The sequence below is a fragment of the Hemibagrus wyckioides genome, linkage group LG05 (genome assembly GCF_019097595.1).
Source record: "Hemibagrus wyckioides isolate EC202008001 linkage group LG05, SWU_Hwy_1.0, whole genome shotgun sequence".
Taxonomy (NCBI): Eukaryota; Metazoa; Chordata; class Actinopteri; order Siluriformes; family Bagridae; genus Hemibagrus; species Hemibagrus wyckioides.
In genome coordinates this window covers 7,901,168-7,919,580 of record NC_080714.1, presented here as the reverse complement: position 1 = coordinate 7,919,580, position 18,413 = coordinate 7,901,168, and the positions used below count along the sequence as shown (strand labels likewise).

At 39.4% G+C, this 18,413-nt stretch overlaps 1 protein-coding gene across 2 annotated transcripts; it reads left to right on the top strand.

The window, feature by feature from the left end:
• Positions 1 to 868: 868 nt before the first annotated feature.
• mfn2 (mitofusin 2) lies at positions 869 to 17,875 on the top strand. Of its 2 annotated transcripts, none has more exons than XM_058389914.1 (18): positions 869 to 1,261; positions 4,967 to 5,145; positions 6,266 to 6,401; positions 7,060 to 7,222; positions 9,394 to 9,518; positions 9,692 to 9,800; positions 10,086 to 10,193; positions 11,018 to 11,171; positions 11,343 to 11,410; positions 11,498 to 11,619; positions 12,017 to 12,143; positions 13,154 to 13,258; positions 13,476 to 13,578; positions 13,680 to 13,900; positions 14,374 to 14,529; positions 14,637 to 14,833; positions 15,582 to 15,716; positions 15,816 to 17,875. In XM_058389914.1, exons 2-18 carry the CDS (start codon positions 4,971 to 4,973, stop codon positions 15,883 to 15,885), a joined length of 2,274 nt encoding a protein of 757 aa, XP_058245897.1. In that variant the 5' UTR covers positions 869 to 1,261; positions 4,967 to 4,970; the 3' UTR covers positions 15,886 to 17,875. The 2 variants fall into 2 exon arrangements, with proteins under 2 accessions (XP_058245897.1, XP_058245899.1); XM_058389916.1 differs by lacking the exon at positions 869 to 1,261 and adding an exon at positions 3,075 to 3,494.
• The last annotated feature ends 538 nt before the right edge of the window (positions 17,876 to 18,413 follow it).

The window sequence follows — 18,413 nt, the reverse complement described above, 5'->3', positions numbered from 1 at the left end:
TTAAGATGTGCTGACAGGTTCCACCATTCAGAGATCTATCCCAGTGAGACCTTCAAGAAGGGAAATAAAAATATTTGCTGTTTCCTAGTTCTATAAAATGAACTGGAGTAAATTACAGTAATATGCCAAATACAGAAACTGAATTGGGAATATTGTTATTACCTAAAAGCAATATTAATTATTAATTGCAGTTCAAAATAAGCCCAGTAGGCGGCAATGGTGTATTAACCTTAAATAATAATGCAATAGATAAACACAAAAAGAAAACTGCTATAGGAAAAAGAAACCGTAATACTGTTTAATAATAAACCAACAGGTAAAGTTTATTTTATAGTTTAGTTTATTAATTAGTAATAAACAAAACATTCAATATTTGTTGACAACTCTTTGCTTTTTTAAATAGTCTCAGTTACATTTTTGCAGGTAATTCCCATAAAAGTAGTCTATTACGTAATATGTTGCTTTTTTTAATAGCAATGCTAAAATAATACTTTCTAAAAATAAGCACTTATTAGTTATTAGTATATTATTAGTAGTATTTAGTAAGGACTATATATGTACACATATATAAAAAAATGTAAGCCTTTGTAAAGTAGATGGTATTCAGTATATATATATATATATATATATATATATATATATATATATATATATATATATATTTATATACATAAATTTATATACATAAATATATGTGTGGTAAAGTGAAAAAAGCAGTATATAATTATAATAATAAAATAGTAGTTATATATTATATCTTATGATATATATATATATATATATATATATATATATATATATTCCACTTTATGAACATTTTGTTGTAGTAGTATTATCGTGCAAAATAACCTTTGCGCGTTATGATGATGTCATAAATTGTAGCCGGAAGAAAGTAGGCATTGCTAATGATGACCAATAATTGGACAATTGCTAGTTTTATATAAACGACCTACTTACTTACATTAATTTTTCCGGCTTAACAAGGTCATTTGTGTTAATAACGATAAGTGTGAGATATTTCTACATTATTTGTTAGTTATTTGGCATATCGAACTTAGATGTCGCAATCTTACTAGCTTAGCTCGCTAATGTTACTTTTACTTTCGGGTAGCAGCCATAGGTTCACCAGTGTTCGTCCCTAATCTGTTCCTGGTGTTTATTAGCACTGCAGAGACATTGTTCAAAGATTTCTGAAAGAGGAAATATATTAGTTTTCTTGGACCAACATGCCTGAAGACTTCTCGTAGTCACTTCTTCCCTGGTAAGTTGTTCATCTTAACCGTCTACTTTCATAATACCAGTTTGCTAACAGGTAACAGGCTCTATAATCATGTTAATTCATGTTAATGCAGACAAGTGTACATGCACTCTATTGCCAAACGTTTTGGGACACCCCTCCAAATCATTGAATTCAGTTGTTGGGCGTGGCCCCTTAGTTCCAGTGAAAGGAACTCTTAATGCTTCAGCATACCAAGACATTTTGGACAATTTCATGCTTCCAACTTTGTGGGAACAGTTTGGGGATGACCCCTTCCTGTTCCAACATGACTGCACACCAGTGTACAAAGCAAGATCCATAAAGACATGCATGAGACAGTTTGGTGTGGAGGAACTTGACTGACCTGCACAGAGTCCTGATCTCAACCTGATAGAACATCTTTGAGATGAATTAGAGCGGAGCCAGATCTTCTTGTGCAACATCAGTGCCTGACCTCACAAATGTGCTTCTAGAGGAATGGTCAGAAATGACCATTAACACACTCCTAAACCTTGTGGAAAGCCTTCCCAGAAGAGTTGAAGCTGTTATAGCAAAGGGTGGACCAACTCCATATTAAATTCATGTGGATGTAAAGGCAGAAGTCCCAGTTTTTACCTGGCTCGCAGTCTCTGCTTTAATTCATTCCAAAGGTGTTCTGTCGGGTTGAGGTCAGGACTCTGTGCAGGCCAATCAAGTTCCCCCACACCAAATTTGCTATCTTCCATTCCAACCTTAGCAAAGCATGTGAAGATTGTTTTCTACACAGGGGCATTGTAATGTTGGAACAGGTTTCAGCCTCTTGGTTCCATTGAAGAGAACTTGTAATGCCAGAAGACATAATGACAGAAACAGAAGGGAAGGGTGGTTTTGAGGAATATATCAGACCGAACATGACTAGTAATGACTACACATCAGTACATTTGTATATAATCGTAGCATATTTGTAATAAACTAAACTGGTTTCATTTGCAAGTTAGATGACTTCCTGGATAATTGGTGCAGTGACCTCCATTTCTGATGCTATTAGAAGACGTATCCAGACATTTGTGACTTGATGCATGATACTGTGACAATACAACCCAAAGCAAAACATTATAAAGGTATTAAGTCTGTCCATATGCGTAATACTGTCAGGTTGTGTCAGAGAAATATGTTTCTCATAAATCACTAACAGCTTTAAAGAAACTGTAATCTAGATTAAGATCACTAATAAGAAGCCAATGGTGACAGTGGCAGAGAAAAACTCCCTTAGACAGCATGAGGAAGAAATCTTGGGAGGAACGTTATTTATCTGAGAATTCGAATAAATGGTAAAAAGGGCCGGATATTAAAATGGGCTTTATTCCATTTAGTAGCTTGTACTAGTTCGCTAATCAAAAAAACATAAAGTTAAGGCTGTTGATTCTTGCAGATGATTTCCCATACCAGGTATCTTAAAATATAAATCATTTTTAATGGCGCATTTAAGCCCTGGTCCTGTATTTGTAATGCAGTCAGATTCAATGTGACATCATTTCTAGATTTTTTTTTTTTAGATTTCTATTAAACCTTTTTATTAATGTGATTGTAACTATAATAATAGACTCTCCTAGTGCAGCATGTTTAATAGATCTATAATAAAGTTGACCCTGAATCAGACCCTGAGCGCGGTATAAAAGTCAAACTCTTTCACGTGCGCTTTGGCACATACACACGAGGGGCGGGCTCTTGGGGTGGGGCTTTCTGACAGACGGACAACGCAGCCAATCAGATGCCAGTGTAGCCTTGCGCGCAGTAAAATTTGCGGAAGTGAAAAAGTAGACGGAGTGGAGGTGTAACCCCTGTGTGAGACACATGCGGTGAACGCATGAGGCAACATTAGATGCACGACGAACGTGGTGCTTATGGTGAACGTTAAAAGTTAGTCGGATTAACTCGCAAATATCATCTTTGATCGGATTCTGTGTAGTCGGATTTGAGAGCAGTGTCTTGTGTGACATTGACATTGGACTTGTTTTTGTTTCTACTTCCTGTTAACTCCCATAAGATTGATCTGCGAGTCGAGGTTATCAGACTGTAATCAGATAATGATGCTGTGTAAAGATTTATAAGTGGTTGATGTTTTTAAGCTAGCTTTTCTCACTATGGTGATGTTTGACCGCTGATCTAACTCTGAGCGGTCACTGCGCTGCCCCACTGGCGACTATTAACGCTACAGGACACATTTTTTATAGCAAGCTGCTTGTAGTACTCCAAGGTAAGTCTAAGACCAATATGAACCTGTTTTATTATTATACCATTAGTTTATTTCTATGATCGACGTGCTATCATACACTGCCTTAGAGCACACATCAGTAATACTTATGTATTTATATTTTTGCATGCTTAGTTTCTTGCTTTTGTGCCCCTTTAAAATATTCCTGACGCACTGGAATATTCAAAAATGACTTGTATCTACAAATCAAGACAAGTGTGTGTCTGTTTTAACCTGAACATAGCAGTATAAATGGATAGAAATCTCCAGTTAGACCTGCAAGAGCCCAGGATTTGGCAACAAAATAGTACAGAGGTCAGGTACTTAGTCTACCTATCTGTAACAGCACACAAACAAATCGATTGAGGCAAGTGAATTATATGATGTGCAGACAGAAATGTAAACAAATATTGAGTCACTCTGTGATAATATTAATTTACAGCCTGATAATTCTACATCATATTATACAGCCCTACTTCAAGTACCTAGTGTAGAGGGAGTCACTAATTTCAGCTTCAGGATCTGATCCCTGTGTGCAGCAACTTAAAGTTCAGTGTGTGCGCTCAAGGTGACTTTCTGTGGCGTGCATGTCGTCCAGCATATCTGTCAACCTCGCGCGTAACTGTGTAAGTGATCAGTCTTCTGTTGACATTGGCAGAGCTCTTATTTTATCAACACAATTTAATCATTTCTGTCCTAGCACAGAGAGAGAGAGTGCAAGTCATATACTTTGTCCTTGGCCAGTCTCTGGTTCATAGAATGGAGGATTGGGGTTCAAGCCTCAGCACTAATGATACACAATAGTGTATCATTGTTCATGTCATCTTAATTTACCTAAATTCTATTAATTTTTTTATTTATTAGTATACTCCAACCACAGCATTACAACATGAGCAAGCAAGCAAACAAGTCCATCTGGGAACTTCTCCTTACAATAGACACAATAGGAATGACTTTTAACCAGACGTTTGTTTGTGTTGTATTGGATGCATGCAGGATTTCACACACTCAGCTCTCTACAAACATGTGCAGGCTGTATGCAAACATTGCGAGTGTGGACAATAAGCTGACTTCTGTTTACCGGGGCTATTCTGATATGTAGGATGCGTTTAGTGTTTTATTTAACCCTGCTCTGTGTCATGTGATTGGCTTTTTAGTTTCGTAAATGCTTAAAATGGGTGTAGGTTAAAACCAAAAATAGCATTAGAGGGGGTGAACTGGTCTTTCAGTGCGATGTTTAGCCAGTGTCTACACAGTTGCCAGGTAAGGAGTGTTTGAAATGTGTTTTATATCACAATGTAGTTGAGGTTTTATTCTGATTGGTCAGAAGGTGTTAAATTATTTTCTGTAACGGAAGCTTTTCAGCACTTCCTGATGTATTTTCTAGGCAGGCTGGTGATTCTTCTACATTATTTCCCAAATCCATCACACAACTGTATTTTAAGTTGCATTTGCTCTTCTCTCTGTGGCTTCAGGGCAATGTCTCTAGTTTTCCTGCGGCCCAACACCAGTGCAGTCGGCAAAAAGGACAAGCGACTCATGGCGGAGGTGAACGCTTCCCCGCTCAAGCACTTCGTCACCGCCAAGAAGAAAATCAACGGCATTTTTGAGCAGCTCGGGGCCTACATCAAAGAGAGCTCGAGCTTTCTGGAAGGTAAGTGCTCGCAGATGTGTCATAATTCTGACCGAAGCACATCCTCAGTCATGCATTAGCTCTGTTATTTCACAATGCTGGTAAACATGGCTCCAGGAATGTTAAACACTGATGTTGGATGTCAGTCAATGTTTAACAATTCTAAGATTGTGAGGCTTTTGAAAGATCATTGATTGATTGTTCTGACAGAAGAAAGGTTATAAATTGACCAGAGGGGTGTTATCGTTTTACTTCCTAAGGAGCGACACAGACAGACATTGTATGCTACGCACTTGCATTACGTACACTACATCCTGTACTGTCTAGTGTATGATTTTTTCGAAGGGTATCCTCTCAAATGGAACATCAACAGTTTTGTACTAAACTGAAGTATTAGCAATGCCGCTTGCTTTAGCAGAATACGGTGCATTTGTGAGTATGATTAAAAGTAAATCACAACATGGGCTTATTTAAAAGACATTTGTAAAAGATGTCGTCGGCCATTTTGAAAATGTTTTCCACCCACCACTCTTCCACTACATAAGTAAAGCATGAACACTCTATTCACACTATTTATTTATGCAACATAATGATGCCGAATAGTGCATAAGTATGTGATTTGGGATCAGACCTTTAGTAAAGAGCAGAAACGGGCTACTTCACTTGTATAGAAATTTGTATTCTCATTCATAACATGGGGATGTGGTAGCTTAAGTGGTTATGGTGTTGGACTACTGATCAGAAGGTTGTGGGTTCAAGTCCCATGTCCAACAAGCTGCCACTGCTGGCCCTCTGAACAAGGCCCTTAACCCTCAATTGCTCAGTTGTGTAAAATGAGATAAATTGTAAGTCGCTCTGGATAAGGATGTCTGCCAAATGCCAGAAATGAAAAATGCAAGTAACATTTCTGCATTTCTTTTGATGACAGTTATGTAAAATGTGGATGCTGGCTGCAGTTAATACAAACCCTTAGTATGTTATGATGTTTGAGAAACAGTTAGAACAACCTTTATAGAAGTGCATTAATTGTCCTGTATCTATAACAGCATGAAGCAGATATTTTTAGCTTGGGTTAATAACAGAGCTTCTCTGGACTGGAGTCATGCTGATCGATCATATTTGTGTTGTATTTGTGTAACAGAGACTCACAGCAATGAGGAGCTGGATCCAGTCACTACAGAGGAGCAGGTGGGGGAGGTACGGGGTTACCTGTCCAAGGTGGCAGGGATCGGTGAGGTGCTGTCCCGCAGACACATGAAAGTGGTGTTTTTTGGCAGGTACGTGGTCACGTTCAGTTCCCAACACGAACTTGCATGCTCAAGTGTCTCTTTGCTCTTTATTTGCTCATTAATGACTGGGCATGGACACACAGGCTCAGACACATGCTGAGAACATCTGAACATTTGTTGCTCAGGGTGTGGTTGAGTTCAAATATTTCATAACGCAGCCAAGATGCATGCTTACTGGAGAAAGAGAGCACAAGGGTGTAACACAACATCTGCTGCTTTGTTTCCCAGATCTGATAAACACCTATGTACTGTCAGCTCTACAATGATTGGCATTTATGGTTAAAAAAAGGGAAAAATATATTAGAAAAATGTATTTGTCCTTAATTAATGTATCATTTCTAAGTACATTTACCCTAAGGGGGAATATGTGATTAAAATCTTGGTACCCCTAGAAGAAATTGTATTGGTTTTTATTTATATTTTACTCCATTTTCTCTGAGTGTTTGGTAATGCTTAACTGGTCATATAGGACTTCCTGTGACACTGGGATATGTATAAATGTGGAGTGATGCAGGTCAATTTTTACCTGTTTTTAACAGCTTTTCTCTGGCTGACTGGTTTTGCATTAGTAGCTTCTTAATGCTGTTGGAGTTTATAGCTTGTGTGTGTGTGTGGAAAAGCCCCTGATTTTATTTTGTACATAAAGGACAAGCAACGGCAAAAGCTCAGTGATCAACGCCATGCTGTGGGACAAAGTGCTACCATCCGGCATCGGCCACACCACCAACTGCTTCCTGCGGGTCGAGGGGACCGACGGCAACGACGCGTTTCTGCTCACAGAAGGATCAGAAGAAAAGAAGAGTGTTAAAGTGAGTATCTCTCTGTTACTTTAGAGATCTGATAGTAGTATTCTCACTATAATGCAGAACCTTTTGAACCCTCTGAAGTCTTTTTCAGCGTTCCCTAGCTAAATTTAATTCCTGCTCCACTGATGAATGAGAAGCATATAGTTTGTGAATGAATCATAATTGCTTAACTAATGGGTCTTGTTCTTTACCCGATCACAACTGAGTTCTCAGCTTGGCACCACACGCTTAATTTGTTTACAAAAAGCTAGCGTGAAAAGACATCACAGCAAAATTTCTTAAAAGCTCATATATCTGAGCAGTGATTGCTTAGAAGGTGTTGAATAATCTTCTATAACAGCAGATTGAGCAGAAATTTTCAGATGCAAGGTTTATATTTATGTGCTCCTTATAATGTTTCCATATCTATATTAACTTGCTGAATAATGGATGCACAAAACATAGGAGCATGTGTAATTGTTCATATACAAAGCAGGCATAACATTATGAGCAGTGAGAGGTGAAGTGAATAACACTGATGATCTCCTCATCATGGCACCTGTTAGTGGGTGGGATATATTAGAGGCAGCAAGTGAACATTTTGTCCTCAAAGTTGATGTGTTAGAAGCAGGAAAAATGGGCAAGCATAAGGATTTGAGCGAGTTTGACAAGGGCCAGATTGTGATTGCTAGACAACTGGATCAGAGCATCTCCAAAACTGCAGCTCTGGTAGGGTGTTCCTGGTCTGCAGTGGTCAGTATCTATCAAAAGTGGTCCAAGGAAGGAACAGTGGTGAACTGGCGACAGGGTCATGGGCGGCCAAGGCTCATTGATGCACGTTAGGAGCGAAGGCTGACACGTGTGGTCCGATCCATGCGTAAATTGCTGAAGAAGTTCTGATAGAAAGGTGCATGATGGGTCAGGGCTGTTTTGGCAGCAAAAGGGGGACCATATTTGAAAAGTGTGATTAGAGAATAGTGTTGATTATTTCTTGAAGCTTACTGGTTGTAGACAGCTTTGACCAAACTTATGTAAGCTAAGAGATGTGAAACGGTTGGACCTTTATCTGTTTGCTGCAGCCTCATCCAGTTAACCTATAATTAGTGCTACGTGAGCATGGAGGTCTACATTGCCAGCTGTCACAGGGCCACATGCTCGTTTTTCGCTATCTGAGCTCTGGTCTCATGACTTCACGTGTTGCACTGAAAGGCATGAGAAAGTTCTAGGTGTCAACTGAGAAATCTGTGCAGTTTGACAATGTGTATGGTTTTTTTTTTTATTCAAGTAAGCAGCTGCCTGTGATATTTGAATTACATGCAGAGATTTGGCATAATTTGTTGCTCCAGATCACATCGCTCTTATCATCTAAATATAGCACAGCCGTAATGAGCCACAAGCTCCTGATGGTAGTGTGGGTACTTTCTCGCGCACACACACACTAGCACACACCCCTTTAGTCACGTACCCCATGTCTGCTTTGCTGCTCTGCATAACGTACAGAATAATGATAAACACAGATGCATTACAAAGCTCTCGGTCATGAAGAGGTCTAAAAATAGCCTCATGTTTCACACCACAGAGGACTTCCTCTACTAATCTCTCAGATGTCTCCTGCCTTTGCAAAGTATTTTGACTCCAAAAGGGTTATGGGGACATTTTTAAGTGGGAGGATTTTAAAACGAGTAATTAGAATATTAACACAGAATGAACCATCTTGGAGAAGAATGACCGTGAATGCCTGTGAACAACTGAGTGTATTGTGTTAGGAAAGGATGTGTTTAACTCGACACACAGTGCAGATCCTTCCTGCTAAGCTGCCTGTGCTGGTTTTCCCCTGATTTACCCAGACGTCAGGGCTTTTATCTCATTTCAATGCGCTGCCTGTACTGTGCTGAGCTGAGCTGTAGTCTGTCTGCTGTCTCTTCCCGAAGATTTAATGATTTAACAAGCCAAGGAAGTCATCCTCATGCCATTTTAATCTGCAAACTGTTTCCTATGAAATAGTGAAACTTCCTTTATTTAGGTTTCAAGTAAAAAAAATATGCAGAGAAAATTAAACAACGCTGCACTGTGTAAATGAAATCTGCATCTCTGTGCAATATCATATTAATGTTAATGTAATAGAGACATCAAAAGAGCTGTGTGTACATGTAGGCTTTATGTGTGTGTGTGTGTGTGTGTGTGTGTGTTTGCAGACAGTGAACCAGCTGGCCCATGCCCTGCATCAGGACCAGGAGCTGGATGCGGGCAGTTTGGTGTGTGTCATGTGGCCTAAAGCTAAGTGCGCTTTACTGCGGGATGACCTTGTCCTGGTGGACAGGTACACACACACACACACACACACACACACACATTTACATGGGTATTGTTGTATTTATTGGACAGTATAATCTGAATGATATATACCTCAGTCACTTGTTTTGGAGAATCATGACTGATTACTATGTAACACTGTACAGATCAGAGCATGATGTATTCTCCTCCTTTCTCCAGCCCAGGCATTGATGTCACCACAGAGCTAGATAGCTGGATTGACAAGTTTTGCCTGGATGCTGACGTTTTTGTGCTAGTGGCCAATTCCGAGTCTACGCTGATGCAAACGGTAAAATTTCATCACCACTGATGACCTACTAAGCATTGACACTAGAGCAGCCCAACCACTTCCAGCCCAGGCAAATACATTTTGCACTGACTTACCCTGGGTGGGCGTGTGGTATGCCATGGGTGTTCAAGGAATGTCTGGCAACTTAACTCTTACAAAATAACCATCTGCTTGAGCCTTATTTTGATGAAACAGTTTGGTATAAAGTTTAGGACTTACTAAAGCAGTAAAATGAGGCAGAAGTGAGCAGTCTCATTCTCTCTGTTTATGTTATTCTCTTTGTAGGAGAAATCATTTTTTCACAAGGTGAACGAGCGACTCTCGAGCCCTAACATCTTCATCCTGAACAACCGCTGGGACGCATCAGCCAGCGAGCCAGAGTACATGGAGGAGGTATGGCGGAATGACTCATGTCTTGTAACCCTACTTCTATTCAAATGTCAGTATGTCTTCATGGCGCTGTATTACCAAGTCATTTGAATAGAGGGAAATTATTTGCATCTGCTTTGTACCTCTTACCATGTTAGAGAGTTAGGAAATGGCTGTGGTGCTTGTGTTGGCTTGATGGAATAAAGGCTCAGATGTGAACATCAACTGGATTTACAACAATCAGGCATAACATTATGACCACCTGCCTAATATTGCGTTGGTCCCTCTTTTGCTGCCAAAACAGCCCTGACCCGTCATGAACTGTGTATTCTGACACCTTTCTGTCAGAACCAGCATTAACTTCTTCAGCAATTTGAGCAACAGTAGCTCGTCTGTTGGATCGGATCACACGGGCCAGCCTTCGCTCCACACGTGCATTGGCTGCCCGTGACCCAATCACCGGTTCACCACTGTTCCTTCCATGGACCACTTTTGATAGATACTGACCACTGCAGACCGGGAACACCCCCACAAGAGCTGCAGTTTTGGAGACACTCTGATCCAGTCGTCTAGCCATCACAATTTGGCCCTTGTCAAACTCGCTCTTGTCCATTTTTCCTGCTTCTAACACATCAACTTTGAGGACAAAATGTTCACTTGCTGCCTAATATATCCCACCCACTAACAGGTGCCATGATGAGGAGATAATCAGTGTTATTCACTTCACCTGGCAGTGTTCATAATGTTATGCCTGATCGGGGTATAATCTTAAAAAATTGCTGCATATTTTTATATTGCTGTTGGTTTACACAGCAGTATGTGATTGTGAAGCTTGTTGTGTGTTTCAGGTTCGCCGGCAGCACATGGATCGCTGCACCAGTTTCCTGGTAGATGAACTGGGAGTGGTGGACCGAGCGCAGGCCAGCGACCGAATTTTCTTTGTGTCCGCTAAAGAGGTGCTGCAGGCGCGTGTGCAGAAGGCCCAGGGCATGCCTGAAGCAGGTAAACCACAACTTGTACATATGTAATAAACAAGATTTTACGTGGCCTGTACAATTTATAAACCACTAAAGATCACAAATAACATGTACATGAAGAATATAAAGTTAAATAAGTGTACACAATTGTTTTACCAGTCCATTGACCCCTTATGTCTTTTTTACTGCAATGCAGGAGGTGCACTGGCTGAAGGCTTTCAAGCTCGGATGTTCGAGTTTCAGAACTTTGAGAGGCGTTTTGAAGTAGGTACTTGGTAGCATCTGACGCTAGAAAACAACATTTCGATGGAGAATTGACAGTTTGAAAATCATTGATTTGTGTGATTGTAGGAGTGCATCTCCCAGTCAGCAGTAAAGACAAAGTTTGAGCAGCACACCGTTCGAGCCAAGCAGATCTCCGAAGCCTTACGACTTATCATGGACTCAGTGCATGTGGCAGCCCAAGAGCAGAGGTGTGAAATTAAACACTACACATCGGCAGTTATATGATCTGACCAGGCTCTCAAATCAGACGTAACCCAAGAATAAACAAGAGTAACCCAATATTCAAAATATCCAGGATAATTAGTAAAGTGTTTCTTGTGATCTGGAAGGCACAGGCACTGCAACACTGTACAAGTTGCTCTACATGATGGAGAAAATGTGGTTTTCATGCCTTTTAGATTATCTTAGGAGATTGTCGGAAATCTAACCGAACTTGTATCCAAGTTTACATTGGTCCACTGAGTGTATATGGAAATAAGTAGAGGTTTAAAATATTTTGTCTTTACATGCGTCGATGCAGTCATAAGCTGTAAAATTAATCTAGATCCTGTTCTGTAAAATAAGTCATTTTGCCTGATGTTTCAGGATCCACTGCATGGAAACAAAAGAAGAGCGGGAGGACCGTCTGGAGTTCATCGATAAGCAGCTGGACCTGCTCACCCAGGACTGCAAGAGTAAGATCAAGAAGATCACAGAAGAGGTCGAAAAACAGGTAATGTAAAGCACTGTGTAATTACCATGTGACCTCCTAAAGGGAGTCTCAATGTCTACATTCCTGAAACACTAGCCGGACATTAAACATTTAGTGTTTAAGCTTATATTTACTTCTGTTGTTCTGACACAGGTTTACCTGCTGGATCAGATTTTAATCCAGGATATTACAGCACATTTTACTGATATTTGTGTTTGTGTTCCATCTAGTGGTGAGAATAATGAAACGGCAGATAGAAAATGATGAATATTCATTTGCTTTTAATAAATGAAATTATTATTTTAAGTAAGATATCTGAAAATGTAGAAAAGTAATATAAAAATACAGATAATTTATTTTTAAATGTAAGTTTAATCAAATAAACTAATAACACGAATGAATCTTGTATTGTTTATGCTGCTAGAATAATACATTTAAAGAAATTATTAGCTTGTATTAGACTAGGCCAATTAGTGACTGACTATTTGACAAATCTACTAGAAGAACTATGATATTTTGTGGGTTTTTTATTTTATAACCTTAAGCGTAGCGTCTTGGTGGTCCTGTGGCAGGATCCCATGCTCTCATTGCCACGGCTCTGGTTCGATTCCCGGGCAGGGCGCTAACCCAGCCAATGCCTATCCCAAGCCCAGATTCAATGGGAGGGTTGCGTCAGGAAGGGCATTTTAGTTCAGTTGCAGTATTTGTAGTGTGTGTAAAACCTGTGCCAATTCGAAACGTGCGGACCAAATTATCCGCTTTGGCGATCCCAAACTGAGCAGCCAAAAGAACAAGCACATTTTATAACCTTAAGCGTAGAGTAATTTTGTGCAGAATGCTAATCGAGGTAATCTAGCTAGATAAACAAGGTAAACTAGTTCAACTATGTTTAGAACAGTAGATTTTTGGATCCTTTTTTTCCACAAATAAAATGTTAAAGTAACTCCAGTTTACTCTGTGTTTTACTTGTGTTGCCTTCCTCAGAAATGGTGTTTGTAGTCATATTTTTTTTCTTTTGCGCTGTCTTTCAGGTGTCTAATGCAATGGCCGAGGAGATCAGGAGACTGCACGTGCTGGTAGACGATTTTCACATGGACTTTCATCCGTCACAAGTCGTTCTGAAAGTCTACAAGAATGTGAGTGCAGTAGAACCAGCATTGAATTTCTCTCTTCTGTTGTTTGTTGTGCTGTATGCGGGTGTGGGTGTGCGTTTCTTTTGCTTTCACTTTATTGTTTATTATTATTGCACCGATCTGCTGAGTGGAAAGTCCACAGCTTTCTTGACCTCTAGTTTGTCCTGTGTTGTTACCTTGATATGCCTGCATTTGAAATCTGTGTGTTTTTGGATTGCAGGAGCTTCACAAGCATATAGAAGAGGGTCTGGGTAGGAATATGTCTGAGAGGTGTTCCAACGCCATCAGTGCAGCTCTGAACAGCACACAATCTGAAATGATGGGTCAGTGTTGCAGTCAAAAATAGAATATTGGTTTACAATGTCATACTGTACTGCACAGTTTATACCAATTCAGGCGTAAAAACATCTTCACTTTCCCCTAGATGGCCTGAAGCCCTTGCTGCCCACCTCAGTAAGGGAACAAGTGGATAAGATGGTGCCCAGACAGTGCTTCAGTCTCTGCTACGACCTCAACTGTGACAAGTTGTGCAGCGACTTCCAGGAGGACATCGGATTTCATTTCTCCTTGGGCTGGACCATGCTGGTCAATCGCTTCTTAGGCCCCAAGAACACACGCCGTGCCCTCATGGGCTACAACGACCAGGTAATTCCTGGTTTCTTACTGTATAATGGTGCTTTTAGGGCAGACTTTAGCTGCGGAACTAGCTTAACCCTGGGAATGTAGCTCTGTAATGGATCTCATAGAGAGTATGTGTATAAGAATACTAATATTGGATTAAAGTAGGATTTAAGGGCTTCTGATATCAGAATATGTAATCTTGTGTGTTTCTAGAAAAGCTGAACAGATTTGAAATGCATCTGACTGATGCATGTCTCCCTTTTATTTTTCTCTAACTCTATATAATAATATTTATCCTGCAATTAGCTGATAAAGTGAGTATGAAAGTGAAACACACCAGATAAAGATTAGGTCTCATAGTTTTAACAAGAATGTGAATTAATTGCCAGTGGGACTTCTTTACTCTGAAGCGATCATAGAATAAAGTCTGATGTCAGTTTGTTTACTGTGTAGCTCTTTATCTAAAATTCCTGCCAAATGTGTTTGTGTTTCTGCAGGTTCCCAGGCCTTTGGCAATCACCCCTGTTGGTACTGCCATGCCCCCCTTCCCACAGGGCTCCATGACCCAAGAAGAGCTCATGGTCTCTATGGTGACAGGACTCGCTTCTCTGACGTCCCGGACGTCCATGGGCATCATTGTCGTTGGAGGAGTGGTAAGATATCTGTTGTTCATCTAAACATTTCAATATTTTTATACGGGATGTTTGTAGGCATGAAATTTAAAACCTCTGGGCTTTGTGTGTTTGTGTGTGTGTATCAGATCTGGAAGGCTGTAGGTTGGAGGCTCATTGCTTTGTCAGTGGGGCTTTATGGCCTTCTTTATGTGTATGAGAGGCTCACATGGACCACTAAGGCGAAGGAACGAGCCTTCAAGAGGCAGTTTGTGGACTACGCCAGTGAGAAACTGCAGCTCATCGTCAGCTACACCGGCTCCAACTGCAGCCACCAAGTCCAGCAGTAAGTTTCAGTTCAACTGGATTCATGTACACTATATTGTCAAAAGTTTTGGGACACCCCTCCGAATCATGGAATTCAGTTGTAGGCCGGTCAAGTTCCTCCACACCAAAGTCGCTCATCCATGTGCTTGTGGTGTGCGGTCATGTTGGAACAGGAAGGGGTCATCCCCAAACTGTCCGAGTGAACCGTCCTATATGACCATGCCCACATTCTCCGTATCTCATATAATTTGATTTTTTTTGTTTTGTTTAATTTATAATGTCCAAATGGTAAAAGATAAGTTATTTATCCTATTTGTATAATTACATTTAGGTCACGTATTGAAAATCTGGACATTCATTTTTTTTGTCTTTATATAACAGAATACTCTTTACAGACTTGGTCTACAGATTTAGTCACTTATTCACTAGTCATTAACATTTATTTTAGTTTTATATTTATATTTTTTTTATTTAACCGAAACGCACTTAAATCTGAAAAAAATCTTCCATCACTGCAGTTCACAGATCATGAGAGCTTTTTCTGTAAGTAATTATTAATGCTTATGCATAAGCTTGGGTGTAATAAATACGCAATTTACAGAGTCCGCCATCTAGTGGACAAAGCTGTACACTGCATTGGAATGGCAATTATAAAGAATTTCATGTTCCTTGATGTCCTTGTTGTATTGTAAAATAGAAAATTTTAACAATACAGTGCTCTAATCAAACGTTAAATAAATAAACAAATATTTATGTGTCTTTTCCAGGGAGCTGGCCGGCACCTTTAACCAGCTGTGCCAGCAGGTCGATGTGACGCGGCAACAGCTGGAAGAAGACATTCAGGACATGAACTGCAAGATCGAACAGCTGGACACTCTACAGAGCAAAGCCAAGCTGCTCAGGTAATAACCTAATATTTTGTATTCTTCCATGCAAAGAAACGTAATCTTATAGAGTGATTAAAAAGTCGATTATATATGTATTTTTATTTTTTTTTGTAGGAACAAAGCTGGCTGGTTGGACAGTGAGCTGAATATGTTCACCCAACAGTACCTTCATCAAAGCCGATAAAGGAATACAAGTGTGATTATTTAACAATGTGACCAAGACCAACACACTTCACTTCTAACTAAACTGCTAACTAAAGAGTGCTGCAAAGAACAGCCAAACATTACTCCCCCTTTCAGTCGATTCAGTGCATTCACTTATTCAGATCTTTTAGCCATGCTTTTACAGAGGAGAAGAGGAGGAGTTAATAATTACCAAATCAATTTGAAGGCTGAAATGACTGCCTTGTTTTCTATTGGCATTAAACTCGTCTTGGGAGATACTGAGGTAGTGAACTGGCACCTTAAAGACAGGCTGTTTTCTTGTGTAAATCAATTATTTATTATTTGCATTGTGAAGTTGTTTACCTTGTCTTGTCTTGTCTTGGCTGTGGCCAGTGGGATATACAGCGAGACCTCCTGTACGATAAAAAGCCATTGAGAGAGCGAGAAAAGGATTGAGATAGTAAATGAATCCTAATCTTCTTTGATTGTGCTCATATAATGAAATATAGATTGAATATGGGGAAATAATGTTTTGCAGTCATAAACCCAGCTCAGTGGGGTAGATGTAGTTTAGGTGGCTTATTTAGGTGTCTGAGGATGTGCAGAAAAGGACATCATTGTGTCTGTGTTGCTTTAGTTGAATGTGTGATGGCCTGGGAAAACTCTGAAATCCATTATACATAGATCACAACCAGACAGTAATATCCCTCAAATATCGAAAACGGAGAAATAAACATTTGTATACTTCACGCCAGGCATCTTGACAGCCGGAATCTGATTCCAAACCAATTTGTTGAAGCTTATGTCTGTTTTGCTATCAAAGCACGGTGTGTGGAAATCACACTCGGCTATTACAGCTTTCCTCCTTACCAAATTTGATCTTTTGGAGAAAAATGGCCCTAGCAAGAGCAAGTCATTTTTTGGAGAAAGATACCTGTGGTTTCTTACATTGTTATATGCAGGGAAAACACACTTTTCTGCTGTTTGCCAGAAACCAGCTCCAGCGCCGTCCAAAAGGTTTTCCCAAACCACCACACCGATTGACTTCTGACTTTTGCATGGACAGCAGGATTTCCTGTGAATGATGTGTACTTTTTTTTTTTTTTTTTCTTTTTTACACATCTGTATAAGTAAGCTATCACATTACAGCAGATTCCTTAGCTATACAGATTTGGCGTCTTGTACTGGTGCGAAATGTAGGTCAGTGTTTGTGGGACCGTAGATGCAGAATGATTCCAGCTTGTAGTCTTGACATTGTGTCTTGTGCAAGAGGCACGGGTTTTTGTTGCTGCGAGCACACTATAAAGACTGAACTAAAATGCGGCACTGTGTATATTTGCAATGCTCACTGGTGTAGTAGTGGCACTGTTTATTTAATCCAAGCTAAAAAGAAATCTTCGGGTTTACGTTAAAAGAAAAATCGAGACCTGAAATATAGAATGCAGGATGAAATGTTCTGGCATGTGCTGAGTGCTAATGAACCATGAAATTTCCTCAAGAGGGGAGAAAAATTGCAGTTTAGGTTTACGGACTACTTATTTAATCTTGTTTGAATGAATGAAATGCCTCCAGGATTGGTGACTTATCACTTCGCTGTATTGTCTTGCACTGAGATTGATATAAACACATTACTACATATAATAAAAGGCCTAGATAAAGAGCATTCAACTCCTACATGTAATGGTGTGTGTGTGTGTAAAATAATCTCCAGTCCATCGCTGTTTCCACGGTGTGTGTAACAGCTGTTCAGCTTGGATTACAGATTGTGCCAAGTGTTTAAGAAAGAGATCTGAAGAATTCTTCACTGATTTTGCACTTTACTTTTGCTGCTTTTTTATCATTATTATTATTTTTATTATTATTATTTTTTGTCGCCATGTGAAATGAAATAAAGAACAGCTGATCCTTAGACTCCATGTCAGTAGTAATGTATAGCTCTGCATGCTTTGACTGATGTAACACATCTTGTATTCCACACATTAAATGAAATAAACTTGATACCACCAGAATTTTTCCCTGTGCTATATTTCGACGTTAGAGGCTTCAGATACATGCTGCTTGTTGCGATGGAATAATTTTTATCGATATGTTAATATTATTCATTATGATGGAAAGGGGGAACGTGTATTTGAAGAAGAAATGACAGCTAATAAAATGTATATCTCTTTTGGACTAATGGTATCAGTGCCTGAGGCATTGTATAATTTAATATGCTATTCAATTAAGAGCTGAACTTAGATAAACTGCTTAATTAAGCTAAGCTAATTAAAAGCTCATATTAAGCAGTTTAAATGTCTTCTACTTTATAATTAATTTAACCAAAAAAAACAAAACAAGCTGAATTATTTCACAAGATGTCCTCTTATAGGTTGTCATAATATACTGTATTTGAAAAAAAATAAAAAAATAATTGTCTTTTCGAAGTAATTCAGATGTTGAGGGATACAGTTTATATTGGACAAAAGAAAGGCAGGGATATTCTGGGTAAAAGAAAATCCCTTTTTGAAATCATCATAACTATCTCTCTTTCCCAGGACATAAAATAGC

Excerpts from the sequence above, each read along its gene's own strand:
- mfn2 (XM_058389914.1), top strand. The coding sequence starts at position 4,971 with ATGTCTCTAGTTTTCCTGCGGCCCAACACCAGTGCAGTCGGCAAAAAG. Across the intron at positions 9,519-9,691 it reads GACCTTGTCCTGGTGGACAG|CCCAGGCATTGATGTCACCA; the intron begins GTACACACACAC and ends TCCTTTCTCCAG. Across the intron at positions 10,194-11,017 it reads AGCCAGAGTACATGGAGGAG|GTTCGCCGGCAGCACATGGA; the intron begins GTATGGCGGAAT and ends TGTGTGTTTCAG.